A 19,160-nucleotide genomic window follows, 5' to 3' on the forward strand; every position below is an offset into this window, starting at 1 on the left:
TTGAATTTTAGGATTTTTTTTTCTGGTTCTGTGAAAAATAACGATGGTATTTTGATGGGAATTGCATTGAATTTGTAGACTGCTTTTGGCAGTATGGTTATTTTCACATGCTTATGGATTCTATCCATCGATGAGCATGGGTTGTATTTTCATTTGTTTATGTTGTTGATGATTTCTTTTAGCAATGTTTTGTAGTTTTCCTTGTAGAGATCTTTCACCTCCTTTCACATACGTGTGTGTGTGTGTGTGTGTGTGTATGTGTGTGTGTGTGTATATATATATATTTTTTTTTCCAGCTGTTGTAAAAGGGTTGAGTTCTTGATTTGATTCTCAGCTTGACCGTTGTTTGTCTAAAACAGTGCTACCAATATTACAGTGCTACTAACAGTCTATACATTGATTTGTATCCTGAAACTTTACTAAATTAATGTATCAGATCCAGGAGCTTTTTGGATGAGTACTTAGAATTTTCTAAGTATATGATCATATCATCAGTGAACAGCAACACTTTGACTTCCTCTTTACTGATTTAGATACTCTTTATTTCTTTTTCTTGTCTGATTGCTCTGGCTAGGACTTCCAGTACAATGTTGAATAGCAGTGCTGAAAGTGGGCATCTTTGTCTTGTTCTAGTTCTCACGGGGAATGCTTTTGGCTTTTCCTCATTCAGTATAATGTTGGCTGTGGGTTTGTCATAGATGGCTTTTATTACCTTGAGGTATGTCCCTTCTATGCCCATTTTGAGATGGTTATAAGATTTTTGTTTTTACTTCTGTTTATGTGGTGTATCACATTTATTGACTTGTGTATGTTAAACCATCCCTGCATCACTGGTATGAAACCCACTTGATAATGGTGTATTATCTTTTTGACATGCTATTAAATTCAGTTAGTATTTTGTTGAAGATTTTTGCATCTATGTTCATCATGGATATTCATCTGGTTTCTTTTTTTAAATTTTCTTTCCTGGTTTTGGTATTAGAGTGATACTGGCTTCATAGAATGACTTAGGGAGGATTCCCTCTTTCTCTGTCTTTTGGAATAGTTTCAGGAAGATTGGTACCAATTCTTTGAATGCCTGATAGAAATCAGCTGTGAATCCATCTGGTCCTGGAGTTTTTCTTACTGGCAATTTTTAAATTATGATTTCAATCTTGGTACTTGTTATTGGTCTGTTTGGAGCTTCTATTTCTTCCCAATTAAATCTAGAAAGGTTGTTTATTTCCAGAAAAGTATCTGTCTCCTCTAGATTTTCTAGTTTGTGCACATAAAGGTGTTCATAGCAGCTTTGAATGATCTTTTGTGTTTCTGTGGTATTGGTTGTAGTATCACTGCTTTCATTTTTCTTTTTTTTCTTTTTGAGATAGAGTATTGCTCTGTTGCCCAGGCTGGAGTGCAGTGACACAATCTCAGCTCACGGCAACCTCTGCCTCCCAGGTTCAAGTGATTCTTGTAACTCAGCCTCCTGATTAGCTGGGATTACAGGTGCCTGCCATCATGCCTAGCTATGCATGGCTAATTTTTGTATTTTAGTAGAAACAGGTTTTTGCCATGTTGGCTAGGCTGGTCTTGAACTCCTGACCTCAAGTGATCCACCCACCTTAGATTCCCAAAGTGCTGGAATTACAGGCATGAAACACAATGCCTGGCCTCCCATTTCATTTCTAATTGAGCTTATTTGAATCTTCTCTCTTCATTTTTAGGTTACTCTTGCTAATGGTCTAACAATTTTGTTTACCTTTTCAAAGAACCAGCTTTTTGTTTCATTTATCATATATATATATATATATATATATAATTTCAATTTCATTTAGTTCTGCTCTAATCTTCATTATTTCTTTTCTTCTGTTTTGGGGATCTTGGGTTTGGGTTTGGGTTGTTCTTGTTGTTGCTGGGTTTGGGTTGTTGTTGCTTCTCTAGTTTCGTGAGGTATGACCTTACATTGTCTATATGTGCTCTTTCAGACTTTTTGATGTAAGCATTTAATACTACAAGCTTTCTTCTTAGGACCACTTTTATTGTATCCCAGAAATTTTGATAAGTTGTGTCACTGTTATCATTCAGTTCCAAAAATTTTTAAATTTCCTTCTTGATTTCATTGTTGACACAAAGATCATTCAGGAGCAGATTGTTTAATTTCCATGTATTTGCATAGTTTTGGGGTTTTTTTTCTGGAGTTGATTTCTAGTTTTATTCCACTGTGGTCTGAGAGAGTACCTAGTAAAATTTTGATTTTTTAAAATTTGCTGAGATCTATTTTGTGGCATATTATATGATCTATCTTGGAGGATGTTCCATGTGCTGATGAATAGAATGTATATTCTGCAGTTGTTGGGTAGAATGTTCTATAAATATCTGTTAAATTCATTTGTTCTAGGGTATGGGTTAAGTCCACTGAAAAACTCCAATCTTAAAAGAAACAGAATAAGTTATATAATGAAGATGGGTGTTTAATCATAAAAAAAGTAAGTGGATAATAAGAGATGGGCTGTCTTCTCAACTTCTGTAGGATCGTTCTCATAGAAGTAATGTCAACAGCTGTGTGTCACCTATATCAAGAGCAACTATTTGTGCTACTCTGCTGTGTATCACTTGTAGAGAATGTATGAGTAGCTATTTGTGTCAAGAGTCATTTTCCTATGAATCCATTACTTCATTGACAATATTATTTAGCATATAAATTGGAACACTTTAGGAATAAAAGGGAGTACTATAAAGACTTAAAGACCATAGGCATAAACCTGGGCTCTCATGGACAAATTGGGAAATGTGATCACCCAGCCTATAACTCACTTGAAATGCTGCAATTGCTTGCAATAACAATACCATGACACATTATCTGTAATAGCAATCTGGCCTTGCCTTTTACTTTCGCTTTCAAATCTTCCAGTAGCCTTTGATTTTGTTCTTCAAGTCTCAATTCCTCTTCTGTGGCTTTTCTGAAATGAAAAGGTTCAAATTTAATTATCTTTGGAAATTCAGATATCTTACACTATTACAGGATTAAATGCTTATAGTGTTAAAAATGAAGAATAAATTTTGCAATATTAAACTTACTTTACAGTGTATAATTTTAAATTACTCAGGCTGAGACTAGTTACTTTTCAGGTTTTTTTCTTCTGGGGGAAAAAATTGGAATGTTATACTTTGAAAAATTTTGTCTATTGATTAGGAAACCTGTCACAAATAAGAAAGGATTACCTACATCTACGTTGAAAAGCAAATGGGAGGATTTGTGGCATTTTTCCTCTGATTCAATGGTAAGTGTTCACAATATAACATTAAGTAATAAAAGTCAAATATAAAACTGTATATATAATAAAATTTTAATTTGGCATTTAGAATGCATATAAATGAAGATTAAAAGACTAGGAGAAAACTAATCAAATGGTCAACACAGATGATGGCATATGAGAGTTTTAAGTTTTCTTTAACTTTTTGCATTAAAATGTTTTCTATATTGAATAAGCAGAACATTTGTAAATTTATCTTTCTAATAAGAGAGAACGCTAATTATTTTATTTTTAACACAGTAGTGATGAAATTTAAAGAGTCCTGGAATATGGAAACTTAAAAAGCTGAAGGGATCTGTTTTTCATTAGGATTGAAGCACCAAACCTGCCTTAACAATGGTGAAGGAAACTGGAAGGAAAGTTAGTAAAATGATGGAGAAAGGCAATATTTATTCAAAATTAAAATGTATGTATCTTTAATCTAGAAATTTTATGTCTATGAATTTAGCCCTCAAAAAGAGACAGACTACTGCTCAAAGAAACATATAAAATAATGTTGACTGAATCTTTAAAAAATTATAACAAGAGGAGATGATCAAAGATGGCCGAATAGGAATAGCTCTGGAGTGCACATCCCAGTGAGAACAACACAGAGGGCAAGTGAACATTGCATTTCCAAACTAGTTTTTACTGCCCACAGACCAGGAGATTCCCAGGCAGAAAAGTGCCATGAGTCACCAGCATGGCTGTTTCAGCCAGCACAGTGGATCTCCACATAAAAGCTCACACAAATCTGGGCACAAGTTTCAACTGGCACCTGGAATGCCTGGGAGACAGAGTCAGCTATTTAACTGAAAAAAAAAAGGGGGCTGAAACAGGGAGCTAGGTGATCTGGCTTGTCAGGTCCCACTCTCACAAAGACCAGCAATATTAAATGCTCTGGATTCAGAGTTTCACAGAAAGCACAGCTGGACCCCAGATGGTCCAACTCTGTGGGGGAAGGACATCTGCCATTACTTAGGCAGTCTATTATTACTGATGCAGTCCACCATTACTGAGACAGCCTGCTATTAACCAGGCAATCCACCATTACCGAGGCAGTCCACCATTACACAGACAGTCCGCCATTATTGAGGCAGTTCTAACTATACCTCTATAAACAAAACTGCAAGGATGTTCACACAGCAGTTGGGCAGAGCCCACAGCAGCTCAGCAATGCCTCTGCTGGCAGACTGTAATAAGCTACCTCCTCGATGGGCAGAGCATCTCTGAAAAAAGGCAGCAGCACATCAGGAACTTATAAATAAAGCCCCACTTTCCCATGACAGAGCACCTGGGGAAAAAAAGGCAGTCATGAGTTCTGCTGCAGCAGACTTAAATGTACCTGCCCAGCAGCTCTGAACAGAATAACAGAGCTCATAGCTCAGCACTTGAGCTCCTAAAAAGGACAGACTGCCTCCTCAAGCAGCTCCCTGACCCTTGTATATCCAAAGAGACATCTCATAAAGGAGAGCTCAGGCTGACATCTGGCGGGTATCCTTCTGAGACAAAGATAAAAGAAGAAACTGGCAGCAACCCTTACTGTTCTGCAGCTGTTGCAGGTGTTCCCCAGGCAAGGAGGGTCTGGAGTGGACCTGCAGCAGTCCTACAGCAGAGGGGCCTGACTGGTAGAAGGAAAACTAGAAAAACAGAAAGAAATAACTTCATCATCAACAAAAAGGACATCTACTCAGAGACCGCATCTGAAAGTCACCAACCACAAAGACCACAGGCAGATAAATTCACAGATGGGAAGAAACCAGCACAAAAAAGATGAAAACACCCAAAACCAGAATGCCTCTCCTCCTCCAAGGGCTCACAACTCCTCACCAGCAAGGGAACAAGGCTGGATGGAGAATGAATCTGATGGACTGACAGAAACAGGCTTCAGAAAGTAAATAATAACAAACTAACAAACTTCTCTGAGCTAAAGAACATGTTCTAACCCAATGCAAAGAAACTAAGAACCTTGAAAAAAGTTTAGATGGAATACTAACTAGAATAAACAGCTTAGAGAAGAATATGAATGAATTGATGGAGCTGAAAAACACCACACAAGAATTTCATGAAGCATACACAAGTTTCAATAGCCGAATTGACCAAACAGAGGAAAGAATATCAGAGATTGAAGACCAATTTAATGAAATAAAATGAGAAGGCAAGATTAGAGAAAAAATGAGTAAAAAGAAATGAAAAAAGCCTCCAAGAAATATGGGATCATGTGAAAAGACCTAATCTACTTTTGATAGGTGTACCTGAATGTGACAGAGAGAATGAATCCAAGCTGAAAAACACTCTTCAGGATATTATCCAGGAGAACTTCCCTAACCTAGCAAGGCAAGCCAACATTCAAGTCCAGGAAACAGAGAACACCACAAAGATATTCCTCAAGAAGAGCAACCCCAAGGCACATAATCATCAGATTCACCAGGGTTGAAATGAAGGAGAAAATGCTAAGGGTGGCCAGAGAGAAAGGTTGGGTTACCCACAAAGGGAAGCCCATCAGACTCACAGCAGATCTCTCTGCAGAAACACTACAAGCCAGAAGAGAGTGTGGGCCAATATTCAACATTCTTAAAGAAAAGAACTTTCAACCTAGAATTTCATATCCAGCCAAACTAAGGTTCATAAGTGAAGGAAAAAAAATCCTTTATGAACAAGCAATTGCTTAGAAATTTCATCACCACCAGTTCTGCCTTACAAGAGCTCCTGAAAGAAGCACTAAAGATAGAAAGAAACAACCGGTACCAGCCACTCCAAAAATGTAGCAAATGGTAAAGAGCATTGACGTAATGAAGAAACTGTGTCAACTAACAGGCTAAATAGCCAGCTAGCATCAAAATGGCAGGATCAAATTCACACATAACAATATCAATCTTAAATGTAGATGGGCTAAATGCCCCAGTCAAAAGACACAGATTGGCAAATTGGATAAAAATTCAAAACCCATAGGTGTGCTGTATCCAGGAAACCCATCTCACATGCAAGAAAACACAAAGGCTCAAAATAAAGAGATGGAGGAAGATTTACCAAGAAAATGGAGACCAAAAAAAAAAAAAAAAAGAAGCAGGGGTTGCAATCATAGTCTCTGATAAAATAGACGTTAAACCAACAAAGATCAAAACAGACGAAGAAGGGCATTACATAATGGCAAAAGCATCAATGCAACAAGGACAGCTAATGATCCTAAATATATATGCACCCAATTCAGGAGCACCCAGATACATAAACCAAGTTCTTAATGACTTACAAAGAGAATTAGACTCACATACAATAATAGTGAGAGACATTAACACTCCACTGTCAATATTAGACAGATCAATGGACAGAAAATTAACAAGGATATCCAGGACTTGAACTCAGACCTGGACCAAGCAAACCTAATAGACATTTACAGAACTCTCCACCCCAAATCCACAGAATATACATTCTTCTCAGCACCACATCACAACTACTCTAAAATTGACCACAAAATTGGAAGTAAATCATTCCACAGCAAATGCAAAAGAAGGGAAATCATAACAGTCTCTCAGAACACAATGCAATCAAATTAGAACTCAATGTTAAGAAACTAACTCAGAACCGCACAGTTTCATAGAAACTGAACAACTGGCTCTTAAATGTCGACTGGATAAACAATGAAATGAAGGCAGAAATAAAGATGTTTTTCAAAACCAACAAGAACGAAGACACAATGTACCAAAATCTCTGGGACACATATAAAGCAGCGTCTAGAGGAAAATTTACAGCAATAAATGCCCACATGAGAAGCAAGGAAAGATCTAAAATCAACACCCTATTATCAAAATTGAAAGAGTTAGAGGAGCAATTTTAAAATTGAAAGATTTTTTAAAAAGCTAGCAGAAGACAAGAAATAACTAAGATCAGAGCAGATCCCAAGGAGACAGAGACAAAAAAACCCTTCAGAAAATTGTTAAATCCAGGAGCTGGTTTTTTGAAAAGATCAACAAAATAGACAGACCACTAGCCAGATTAATAAAAAAAAAAAAGAGAAGAATGAAATAAATGCAATAAAAAATGATAAAGGGGATATCACCACAGATTTCACAGAAATACAAACTATCATCAGAGATTTCTATAAACAACTTTATGCACATAAAACAGTAAACCTGGAAGAAATGGATAAATTCCTGAACATTTGTATCCTCCCAAGCCTAAACCAGGAAGAAATCGAAACCCTGAATACACCAATAACAAGGTCTGAAGTTGAGGCAGCAATTAATAGCCTACTAACCAAAAAAAGTCCAGGTCCAGATGGGTTCACAGCTAAATTCTATCAGACATGCAAAGAGGAGCTGGTATCACTCTTTCTGAAACTATTCCAAGCAATAGAAAAAGAGGGAATCCTTCCAAGATCATTTTATGAGACCAACATCATCACGATACCAAAACCTGGCAGAGACTCAACAAGAAAAGAAAACTTCAGGCCAATATCCATCATGAGCATAGATGCAAAAATCTTCAATAAAATACTGGCAAACTGATTGTAACAGCACATCAGGATCAAGTAGGCTTCATCCTGGGGATGCAAGGCTGGTTCAATATACGCAAGTCTATAAACATAATTTACCACATAAACAGAACCAAAGACAAAAACCACATGATTATCTTAATAGATGTAGAGAAAGCCTTTGACAAAATTCAACAGCCCTTTATGCTAAAAACCCTCAATAAACTAGGTATTGATGGAACAGATCTCAAAATAATAAAAGTTATTTACGACAAACCCACAGTCAATATTATACTGAATGGGCAAAAACTGGAAGCATTCCCTTTGAAATCTGGCATTAGACAAGGATGCCCTCTCTCATCACTCCTATTCAATATAGTATTGGAAGTTCTAGCCAGAGCAATCAGGCAAGAAAAAGAAATGAAGGGTATTCAATTAGGAAAGGAGGAAGGCAAACTGTCTCTATTTGCAGATAACATGATTGTATATTTAGAAGGCTCCATCATCTCAGCCCAAAATCTCCTGAAACTGATAAGCAACTTCAGCAAAGTCTCAGGATACAAAATCAATGTGCAGAAATCACAAGCATTCCTATACACCAATAACAGACTAACAGAGAGCCAAATCGTGAGCAGACTCCCATTCACAATTACTACAAAGAGAATAAAATACCTAGGAATACAACTAATAAAGGATGTAAAGGACCTCTTCAAGGAGAACTACAAACCACTGCTCAAGGAAATAAGAGAGGACACAAACAGCTGGAGAAACATTCCATGCTCATGGTTAGGAAGAATCAATATTGTGAAAATGGCCATACTGCCCAAAGTAATTTACAGATTCACCACTATCGAATTAAACTCCAGAGCTTCTGCACAGCAAAAGAAACAATCATTAGAGTGAACTGGCAACCAATAGAATGGGAAAAAAATTTTGAAATCAACCCATCTGACAAAGGGCTAATATCCAGAATCTGCAAAGAACTAAAACAGATTTACAAGAAAAAAACAAACAAACCCATTCAAAAGTGGGCAAAGGATATGAACAGATGGTTTTCAAAAGAAGAGATATATGAGGCCAGCAAACATGAAAAAAATGCTCATCATCACTGGTCATTAGATAAATGCAAATCAAAACTGCATTGAGATACCATCTCATGCCAGTTAGAATGGTGATCATTAAAAAATCTGGAGGCAACAGATGCTGAAGAGGATGTGGAGAAATAGGAACACTTTTACACTGTTTGTGGGAGTGTAAATTAGTTTAACCATTGCGGAAGTGTGGCAATTCCTCAAGGACCTAGAAATAGAAATTCCATTTGACCCAGCAATCCCATTACTGGGTATATATCCAGAGGATTTAAATCATTCAGTTATAAAGACACATGCACACATATGTTCATTGAGGCACTGTTTACAACAGCAAAAACCTGGAACCAACCCAAGTGCCCATTGATGATAGACTGGACAAGGAAAATGTGGCACATATATACCATGGAATACTATGTAGCCATAAAAAATGATGAGTTCGTGTCCTTTGTAGGAACATGGATGAATCTGGAAACCATTCTCAGCAAACTGACAGAAGAACAGAAAATCAAACACCACATGTTCTCACTCACTGGTGTTAAACAATGAGAACATATGGACACAGGGAGGGGAGCATCACACATTGGGGTCTGCTGAGGAAGAATAGGGGAGGGACAGCAGGTGGTAGGGAGTTGGGGAGGGATAACATGGGGAGAAATGCCAGATATAGGTGATGGGGATGGAGGCAACAAACCACATTGCCATGTATGTACCTATGCAACAATCCTGCATGTTCTGCACCTGTTCCCCATTACCTGAAGTACAATAATATTTATATGTATATTAAATGTAAAAAATTATAAAAAGATTATATAAGGGTATTCGCCAGTAAGGGAGTAGTTAAGGAAGAACCCATTCATGTCAGCAGCACACAATGGGGGCACAGCTTTCCTCAGACCTGTTATTCTCTCATACTCAGCATTCTTTGCATCCATTTTCCTTTCTTTTCAAAGCAAGTTATACATATTGTTTTCAGTAGACACATCTTCTCCCAGTAGGTCTGTTTCTTCTTTATGGAGGGTGTTCTCTCACTGTATTTCAAATCCTGCATTCCAGCCAGAAGTCTTGGCATAATTCAAGTTCTTTTTGTTCATGACTCAGCCCTCTAAGGGTACTGAGTATTGTTTCTGAACTCCTTCTCCATTTTGTCTGTGTGAACAGGCAGTTTTTCCACAGGCATACCTTGCCTTATTGTGCTTTGCTTCATTGTGCTTTACAGATACCATGTTTTTGTTTTGGTTTTATACAAGTAGAGAGTTTGTGGCAACCCTGCATTGAGCAACTCTACCTCAGACTTCATTATGATTATATATCAGTGATCTATGATCAGTGATCTTTGATGTTACCATCAACATTGTTTGGGGTACCATGAACTGTGTCTGTTTGACAGTGAACTGAATTGATAGATGTTGTGGGTGTTGTGACTGCTCCATTGACTGGCTGATCTCTTGACTCCCTTCCTCTCCTAGGCCTCCATATTCTCTAAGACACAATAATATTGAAGTGAGGCTAATTAATAACCCTACAATGGCCTCTAAGCTTTTAAGTAAAAAAAAAAAGCCCCACATTTGTCACTTTCAATTAGAAGCTAGAAATGGCTAAACTTAGTAAGGAAGGTATATTGAAGGTTGAGATAGTCCAAAAGCTATGCCTTTTGTGCACAATAGCCAAGTTGTGAATGCCAAAGAAGTGTTCTTCAAGGAAATTAAAAGTGCTACTCCAGTGAATACACTAATGACACAAAAGTGAAGCAACCTTACTGTTCATGTGGAGAAAGTTTTTGAGTGGTCTGACTGGAAGATTAAACCAGCTACAGCATTCCCTTAAGCCAAAGCCTATCAGGAGCAAGGCCCGAATTCACTTCAATTCTGTGATAGCTGAGAGAAGCAGGGAACCTGGAGAAGAAAAGTTTGAAGCTAGCAAAAGTTGGTTCATGAGGCTTAAAAAAAGGAAGTCATCTCTATAACACCAAAGTGCAGTGCAAGGTGAAGCAGGCAAGTGCTGATGTAAGCGCTGCAGTAAGTTATTTAGAAGACCTAGCTAAGACCATAGATAAAGGTGGCTACACTAAACAATGTATTTTTTAATGTCAACAAAGCACGCTTCTATTGGAAGAAAACGCCATCTAGGACTTTCAGAGCTAGAGAGAAGAAGTCAATGCCTGGCTTCAAAGCTTTAAAGGACAGGCTGACCCTCTTGTTAAGGGCTTATGCAGGTGCTGAAGCCAATGCTCATTTCCCATTCCCAAAATCCTAGGTCCCCTAATAACTATGCTAAATCTACTCTGCCTGTGCTCTAATAATAGAACAACAGAGCCTAGATGACAGTACATCTACTGCTTAGAAAAAAGGATTAATTTCAAAATATGACTGCTCATTGACAATGCATGTAGTCACCCAGGAGCTCTGATGTAAACATACAAGGAGAATGAATATTATTTTCAAGCCTGCTGCTAATGCAACATCCATACTGTAGCCCATGGATCAAAGAGTAATTTTGACTTTTAATTCTTATTATTAAGAAACACATTTCAGGCCAGGCGCAGTGGCTCACGCCTGTAATCCCAGCACTTTGGGAGGCCGAGGCAGGTGGATCACAAGGTCAGGAGATCAAGACCATCCTGGTCAACATGGTGAAACCCCGTCTCTAGTAAAAATCCAAAAAATTGGCTGGGCATGGTGGTGCGTGCCTGTAATCCCAGCTACTCAGGAGGCTGAGGCAGGAGAATTGCCTGAACCCAGGAGGCGGAGGTTGTGGTGAGCTGAGATCGTGCCATTGCACTCCAACCTGGGTAACAAGAGTGAAACTCCATCTCAAAAAAAAAAAAAAAAAGAAAAAAAGAAACACATTTCATAAGACTGCAGCTATCATAGATAGCAACTCCTTTAATGAATATGGGCAAAGTAAATAGAAAACCTTCTGGAAAGGATTCACCATTCTAGATGCCATTGAGACCATTCATGATTTGTGGGAGTAGGTCAAAATATCCACATTAACAGAAATTTGGAAGAAGGTGATTCCAACCCTCATGGATTATTTTAGTCAGTTCAGGACTTTAATGAAGGAAGTAACTGCAGATGTAGTGAAAATAGCAAGAGAATTAGAATTAGAAGTGGATCCTAAATTGTTGCAGTCTCATGATCAAACTTGTACAGATGAAGAGTTCTTCTCATGGATGAGAAAAGAATGCGGTCTCTTAAGATGGAATCCATTCTTGGTGAAAACACTCTGAACATTGTTGAAATTACAACAAAGAATTTAGAATACTACATAAACTTGGTTGATAAAGTAGTGATGGGTTTGAAAGGATTGATTCCAATTTTGAAAGAAGGTCTAGTGTGGGTAAAATGCTACCAAACAACACTACATACTATAGAAACATATTTTGCAAAAAGAAGAGTAATAAATAGATGCAACACACTTCATCATTGTCTTACTTTAAGAAATTTCTGGGAGGACTCAAGATGGCACTGTGAGAACAACCCAGGATTGGAGCTCTCGTTGAATCCGCAAATGGTGAGTCGGAGCTGCATTTCCAGACTGATCTTTGTTGCCCACAGAACGGGGAAACTCCCAAGTATAAAAAAGACATGGGACGCCAGGCAGTAGGTCTGCCTGGCGAAGCCGGCAGCCGGGGCGGCGGTGGCTGGCCCTACCCAGCAATCCCCACAGGGCGCGCTTGTCCGGGTGCCCTGTTGAACCGGCAACCTGAGACTTGAGAGGGCTGGACTTGAGACTGAACAAGACTTGGACAGTAGGCCAGCCCAGGGGATTGCAGGGACACATCGTTTGGGACACCCAGTGGGACGAACAGAACCGCGATTTCAAACTATCCCGAGCAGACGGTCCGAGACGCTCTGTGGGGGAGGGGCGTCCACCACTACCGAGGCAACCCGCCCCAACTGAGATACACGCCCACTGCTGACGCAGCCTCCCATTGCCGAGGCAACACGTCCCTACTGAGATACATGCCCACGGCTGACGCAGCCTCCCGTTGCTGAGGCAACACGCTACAACAAAGAGACTCCGCCGCAGGGCGTGGCAGAGACCACAGCAGAGCCTGCAGGAACAGGGCGAATCACACAACAGCAGGGCGGAGCCTCGGCAGCCAAACAGTGGCTAGTCTGCCTTCTAGCTGGGCAGGACACCTCATCGGACATCGAAAAATAAAGCCCGAACCCCCCAACACAGAGTATTTGGGAAAAAAAGGTTTTTTTTAATCAGCTCTGTTGCAGCAGAATCAAACATAGCAGCCTAACAGCCCTGAATGAACAACAGAGCTCACAGCTCAGCAATTGAGCTCCAAAAAAGTACAGACTGTCTCCTCAAGCAGCTCCCTGACCCCTCTATATCCAAAAGACTGACATTTGGCAGGCATCATCCTGGGACAAAGATAGCAGAAAAAGAAACGGGTAGCATCCCTCACTGTGCCACAGCTGCTAGAGGTGCACCCCAGACAAGCAGGGCCTGGAGTGGACCTCAGCAGTCGTACAGCGAAGGGGCTAGGCTGGTAGAAGGAAAACCAAGTAACAGAAATACTTCATCATCAACAATCTGGGTGTCCACTCAGAGACCCAATCGAAAAGTCAGCAACTACGCAGACGACAAGCAGATAAACCCACAAAGATGGGAAGAAACCAGCAAAAAAAGGAGGAAAACACCCGAAACCAGAACACCTCGCCTCCTAGAATGGACCAAAACTCCTCACCAGCAAGGGAGCAAAGCTGGACGGAGAATGACTGTGACGAAATGATGGAATTAGACTTCAGAAGGTGGATAATGAGAAACTTTTGTGAGCTAAAAGAACATGTATTAAATCAATGCAAAGAAACTAAGGAACTTAAAAAAAGATATGAGGAAATGATAACAAGAATGGATAACTTAGAGAGGAATATGAATGAATTAAAGGAGCTGAAAAACACAATACGAGAACTTCGCGAAGCATGCACAAGTTTCAATAGCCGAATTGACCAAGCAGAAGAAAGAATATCTGAAGTCGAAGACCAACTCAATGAAATAAAACGAGAAACCAAGATTAGAGAAAAAAGCGCAAAAAGGAATGAACAAAGTCTCCAAGAAATGTGGGACTATGTGAAAAGACCTAATCTACGTTTGATAGGTGTACCAGAAGGGGACGAAGAGAATGAATCCAAGCTGGAAAATACTCTTCAGGACATCATCCAGGAAAACTTCCCCCACCTAGCAAGACAGGCCAACACTCAAATGCAGGAAATATAGAGAACACCACAAAGATATTCTGCAAGAAGAGCAACCCCAAGGCACATAATCGTCAGATTCAACAAGGTTGAAATAAAGGAGAAAATACTAAGGGCAGCCAGAGAGAAAGGTCGAGTTACCCACAAAGGGAAGCCCATCAGACTCACAGCAGATCTCTCGGCAGAAACACTACAAGCCAGAAGAGAATGGGGGTCAATATTCAACATTCTTAAAGAAAAGAACTTTCAACCCAGAATTTCATATCCAGCCAAACTGAGCTTCAGAAGTGAAGGAAAAATAAAATCCTTTGTGAACAAGCAAGTACTCAGAGATTTTGTCACCACCAGGCCTGCTTTACAAGAGCTCCTAAAAGAGGCACTACACATAGAAAGGAACAACCAGTACTAGCCATTCCAAAATCACACCAAAAGTTAAAGAGCATCAACATAATGAAGATTCTACAACAACTAACAGGCAATACAGCCACTTAGCATCAAAATGGCAGTATCAAATTGACACATAACAATATTAACCCTAAATGTAAATGGACTAAATGCACCAATCAAAAGACACAGACTGGCAAATTGGATAAAAATCCAAAACCCATCAGTGTGCTGTATCCAGGAAACCCATCTCACATGCAAGGATACACAAAGGCTCGAAATAAAGAGATGGAGGAAGATTTACCAAGCAAATGGAGAGCAAAAAAAAGCAGGAGTTGCAATACTCGTCTCTGATAAAATAGACTTTAAAGCAACAAAGATCAAAAGAGACAAAGAAGGCCATTACATACTGGTAAAAGGATCGATAAAACAAGAAGAGCTAATGATCCTAAACATATATGGACCCAATGCAGGAGCACCCAGATACATAAGGCAAGTTCTTAATGACTTACAAAGAGACTTAGACTCCCACACAATAATAGTGGGAGACTTTAACACTCCACTGTCAATATTAGACAGATCAACCAGACAGAAAATCAACAAGGATATCCAGGGCTTGAACTCAGACCTGGAGCAAGCAAACCTGATAGACGTTTACAGAACTCTCCACCCCAAATCCACAGAATATACATTCTTCTCAGCACCACATCACACCTACTCAAAAATTGACCACATAATTGGAAGTAAAGCACTGCTCAACAAATGCAAAACAACTGAAATCATAACAAACAGCCTCTCAGACCATAGTGCAATCAGATTAGAACTCAGAATTCAGAAACAGACCCAGAACCGCACAGCTTCATGGAAACTGAACAACTGGCTCTTGAATGTTGACTGGGTAAACAATGAAATGAAGTCAGAAATAAAGAAGTTCTTCGAAACCAATGAGAACGAAGACACAACATGCCAGAACCTCTGGGACACATTTAAAGCAGTCTCTAGAGGAAAGTATATAGCAATAAGTGCCCATATGAGGAGAATGGAGAGCCAAAATTGACACCCTATCGTCAAAATTGAAAGAGCTAGAGGAGCACGATCAAAAAAACTCAAAACCCAGCAGAAGAAAAGAAATAACTAAGATCAGAGCTGAACTGAAGGAGATTGAGATGCGAAAAACCCTTCAAAAAATCAATAAATCCAAGAGCTGGTTTTTTGAAAAGATCAACAAAGTAGACAGACCACTAGCCAGATTGATTAAAAAGAAAAGAGAGAATAACCAAATAGATGCAATAAAAAATGATAAAGGGGAAATCACCACAGATTCCACAGAAATTCAAACCATCATCAGAGAATATTACAAACAACTCTATGCACATAAACTAGTAAACCTGGAAGAAATGGATAAATTCCTGGACTCCTGTGTCCTCCGAAGCCTAAACCAGGAGGAATCTGAAACTATGAATAGACCAATAACAAGGTCAGAAGTCGAGGCAGCAATTAAGAGCCTACCACACAAAAAAAGCCCAGGTCCAGATGGGTTCACAGCGAAATTCTACCAGACACACAAAGAGGAGCTGGTACCATTCCTTCTAAAGCTATTTCAAACAATCCAAAAAGAGGGAATACTTCCCAAATCATTTTACGAGACCAACATCATCCTGATACCAAAACCCGGCAGAGACCCAACAAGAAAAGAAAACTTCAGGCCAATATCCATGATGAACATAGATGCAAAAATCTTCAATAAAATATTGGCAAGCAGAATGCAACAGCAAATCAAAAAACTTATTCACCATGATCAAGTAGGATTCATCCCGGGAATGCAAGGCTGGTTCAACATATGCAAGTCTATAAACGTAATTCACCACATAAACAGAACCAAAAACAAAACCACATGATTATCTCAATTGACGCAGAGAAGGCATTTGACAAAATTCAACAGCCCTTTATGCTAAAAACCCTCAATAAACTCGGTATTGATGGAACGTATCTCAAAGTAATAAAAGCTATTTATGACAAACCAACAGCCAATATCATACTGAATGGGCAAAAACTGGAAGCATTCCCTTTGAAATCTGGCACTAGACAAGGATGCCCTCTTTCACCACTCCTATTCAATATAGTTTTGGAAGTTCTAGCCAGAGCAATCAGGCAAGAAAAAGAAATAAAGGGTATTCAAATAGGAAAGGTGGAAGCCAAATTGTCTCTATTTGCAGACGACATGATAGTATACCTAGAAGACCCCATCACCTCAGCCCAAAAACTCCTGAAACTGATAAGCAACTTCAGCAAAGTCTCAGGATATAAAATCAATGTGCAAAAATCACAAGCATTCCTATACACCAATAACAGACTTAAAGAAAGCCAAATCAAGAACGAGCTGCCATTCACAATTGCTACAAAAAGAATAAAATACCTTGGAATACAACTCACAAGGAACGTAAGGGACCTCTTCAAGGAGAACTACAAACCACTGCTCAACGAAATCAGAGAGGACACAAACAGATGGAGAAACATTCCATGTTCATGGTTAGGAAGAATTAATATCGTGAAAATGGCTATACTGCCCAAAGTAATTTACAGAATCAACGCTATCCCCATCAAGCTACCATTGACTTTCTTCACAGAACTGGAAAAAACCACCATGAACTTCATATGGAACCAAAAGAGAGTCCGCATAGCCAAGTCAATTCTAAGCAAAAAGAACACAGCAGGGGGCATCACACTACCGGACTTCAAACTATACTACAAGGCTACAGTAATCAAAACAGCATGGTACTGGTACCAAAACAGAGATATAGACCAATGGAACAAAACAGAGGCACCGGAGGCAACACAACATATCTACAACTATATAATCTTTGATAAACCTGACAAAAACAAGCAAGGGGGAAAGGATTCCCTGTTTAACAAATGGTGTTGGGAAAACTGGCTAGCCATGTGCAGAAAGCAGAAACTGGACCCCTTCCTGACACCTTACACTAAAATTAACTCCAGATGGATTAAAGACTTAAACATAAGACCTGGCACCATAAAAACCCTAGAAGGAAATCTAGGCAAAACCATCCAGGACATAGGAGTAGGCAAGGACTTTATGAACAAAACACCAAAAGCATTGGCAACAAAAGCCAAAATAGACAAATGGGACCTAATCAAACTCCACAGCTTCTGCACGGCAAAAGAAACAGTCACTAGAATGGATCGGCAACCAACAGAATGGGAAAAAATTTTTGCAGTTTACCCATCTGACAAAGGGCTGATATCCAGAATTTACAAAGAACTCAAACGGATTTACAGGAAAAAAACAAACAAACCCACTCAAAAGTGGGCAAAGGATATGAACAGACACTTTATGAAAGAAGACATATATGAGGCCAACAATCATATGAAAAAATGCTCATCGTCACTGGTCATCAGAGAGGTGCAAATCAAAACCACATTGAGATACCATCTCACGCCAGTTAGAATGGCGATCATTAAAAAATCTGGAGACAACAGATGCTGAAGAGGATGTGGAGAAAAAGGAACACTTTTACACTGTTGGTGGGAGTGTCAATTAGTCCAACCATTGTGGAAGACAGTGTGGCGATTCCTCAAGGCCTTAGAAATAGAAATTCCATTTGACCCAGCAATCCCATTACTGGGTATATATCCAAAAGACTATAAATCGTTCTACTATAAGGACACATGTACACGAATGTTCATTGCAGCACTGTTTACAATTGCAAAGACCTGGAATCAACCAAAATGCCCATTGATAATAGACTGGATTGGAAAAATGTGGCACATATACACCATGGAATATTATGCAGCAATCAGAAATGATGAGTTTGTGTCGTTTGTAGGGACATGGATGAATCTGGAGAACGTCATCCTCAGCAAACTGACACAAGAACAGAAAATGAAACACCGCATATTCTCACTCATAGGTGGGTGATGAAAAATGAGAACACATGGACACAGAAAGGGGAGTACTAAACACTGGGGTCTATTGGGGGGAAAAGGGGAGGGCCAGTGGGAGGGGGTGGTGGGGAGGGATGGCCTGGGGAGAAATGCCAAATGTGGGTGAAGGGGAGAAGGAAAGAAAAGCACACTGCCATGTGTGTTCCTACGCAACTGTCTTACATGCTCTGCTCATGTACCCCAAAACCTAAAATCCAATAAAAAATTAAAAAAAAAAAAAAAAAGAAATTTCCGTAGCCACCCCACCCTTTTCAACCACTACCCTCATCAGTCAGCAGCCATCAACACTGAGGCAACGCCTTCCACCAGCAAAATGATTGATTCCCTGAAGGCTCAGATGATTATCACTGTGTTCTTTTAAAGCATTTTAAAATTAAGGTATATAAATTTTTAGGCATAATGCTATTGCACATTTAATAGGTGACATTGTATAAACATAACTTTTATATGCACTGGGAAACCAAAAAACTCATGTGACTTGCTTTACTGTAGTGGCCTAGAACCAAACCTGCAGTATCTCCAAGTTATGTCTGTGCCTCAGATGGGGCTCTTTGTGACATCTTCCTTATCCAGATTGTGGATCAAGTATGTTGCTGCTGAGAATCTAAGACCTGAACACAACAAGGAAGAATTTTGCTGCCAGTTCTTAGACATTTCTGTAAACCACTTGGATAGAAGATACAAAGACAAACCATATGAGAGAAGTTATCTTGCCATTTGACTGGCACATTCGGAAACTGATGCTGGAAAAGTTTTAAAATTTAGC

The 19,160-nt window shown here is 39.3% G+C and overlaps 1 protein-coding gene across 8 annotated transcripts in view; it reads right to left on the reverse strand.

Annotated features, from left to right (window-relative positions):
* AK9 (adenylate kinase 9) overlaps nucleotides 1–19,160 on the reverse strand; it is a 221,005-nt gene that overhangs the window by 90,130 nt on the left and 111,715 nt on the right. For all 8 annotated transcript variants that reach the window (XR_013534480.1, XM_035296488.3, XM_035296487.3 and 5 more), the window contains one exon: nucleotides 2,863–2,939. Coding sequence is in view for 7 of the 8 variants with exons in the window: in XM_035296488.3 (XP_035152379.3) it covers nucleotides 2,863–2,939 (77 nt within the window). In the remaining variant the exon portion in view is untranslated. The remainder of the gene's footprint in view (nucleotides 1–2,862; nucleotides 2,940–19,160) is intronic.

Source organism: Callithrix jacchus, chromosome 4 (assembly GCF_049354715.1).
Source record: "Callithrix jacchus isolate 240 chromosome 4, calJac240_pri, whole genome shotgun sequence".
Classification (NCBI taxonomy): Eukaryota; Metazoa; Chordata; class Mammalia; order Primates; family Cebidae; genus Callithrix; species Callithrix jacchus.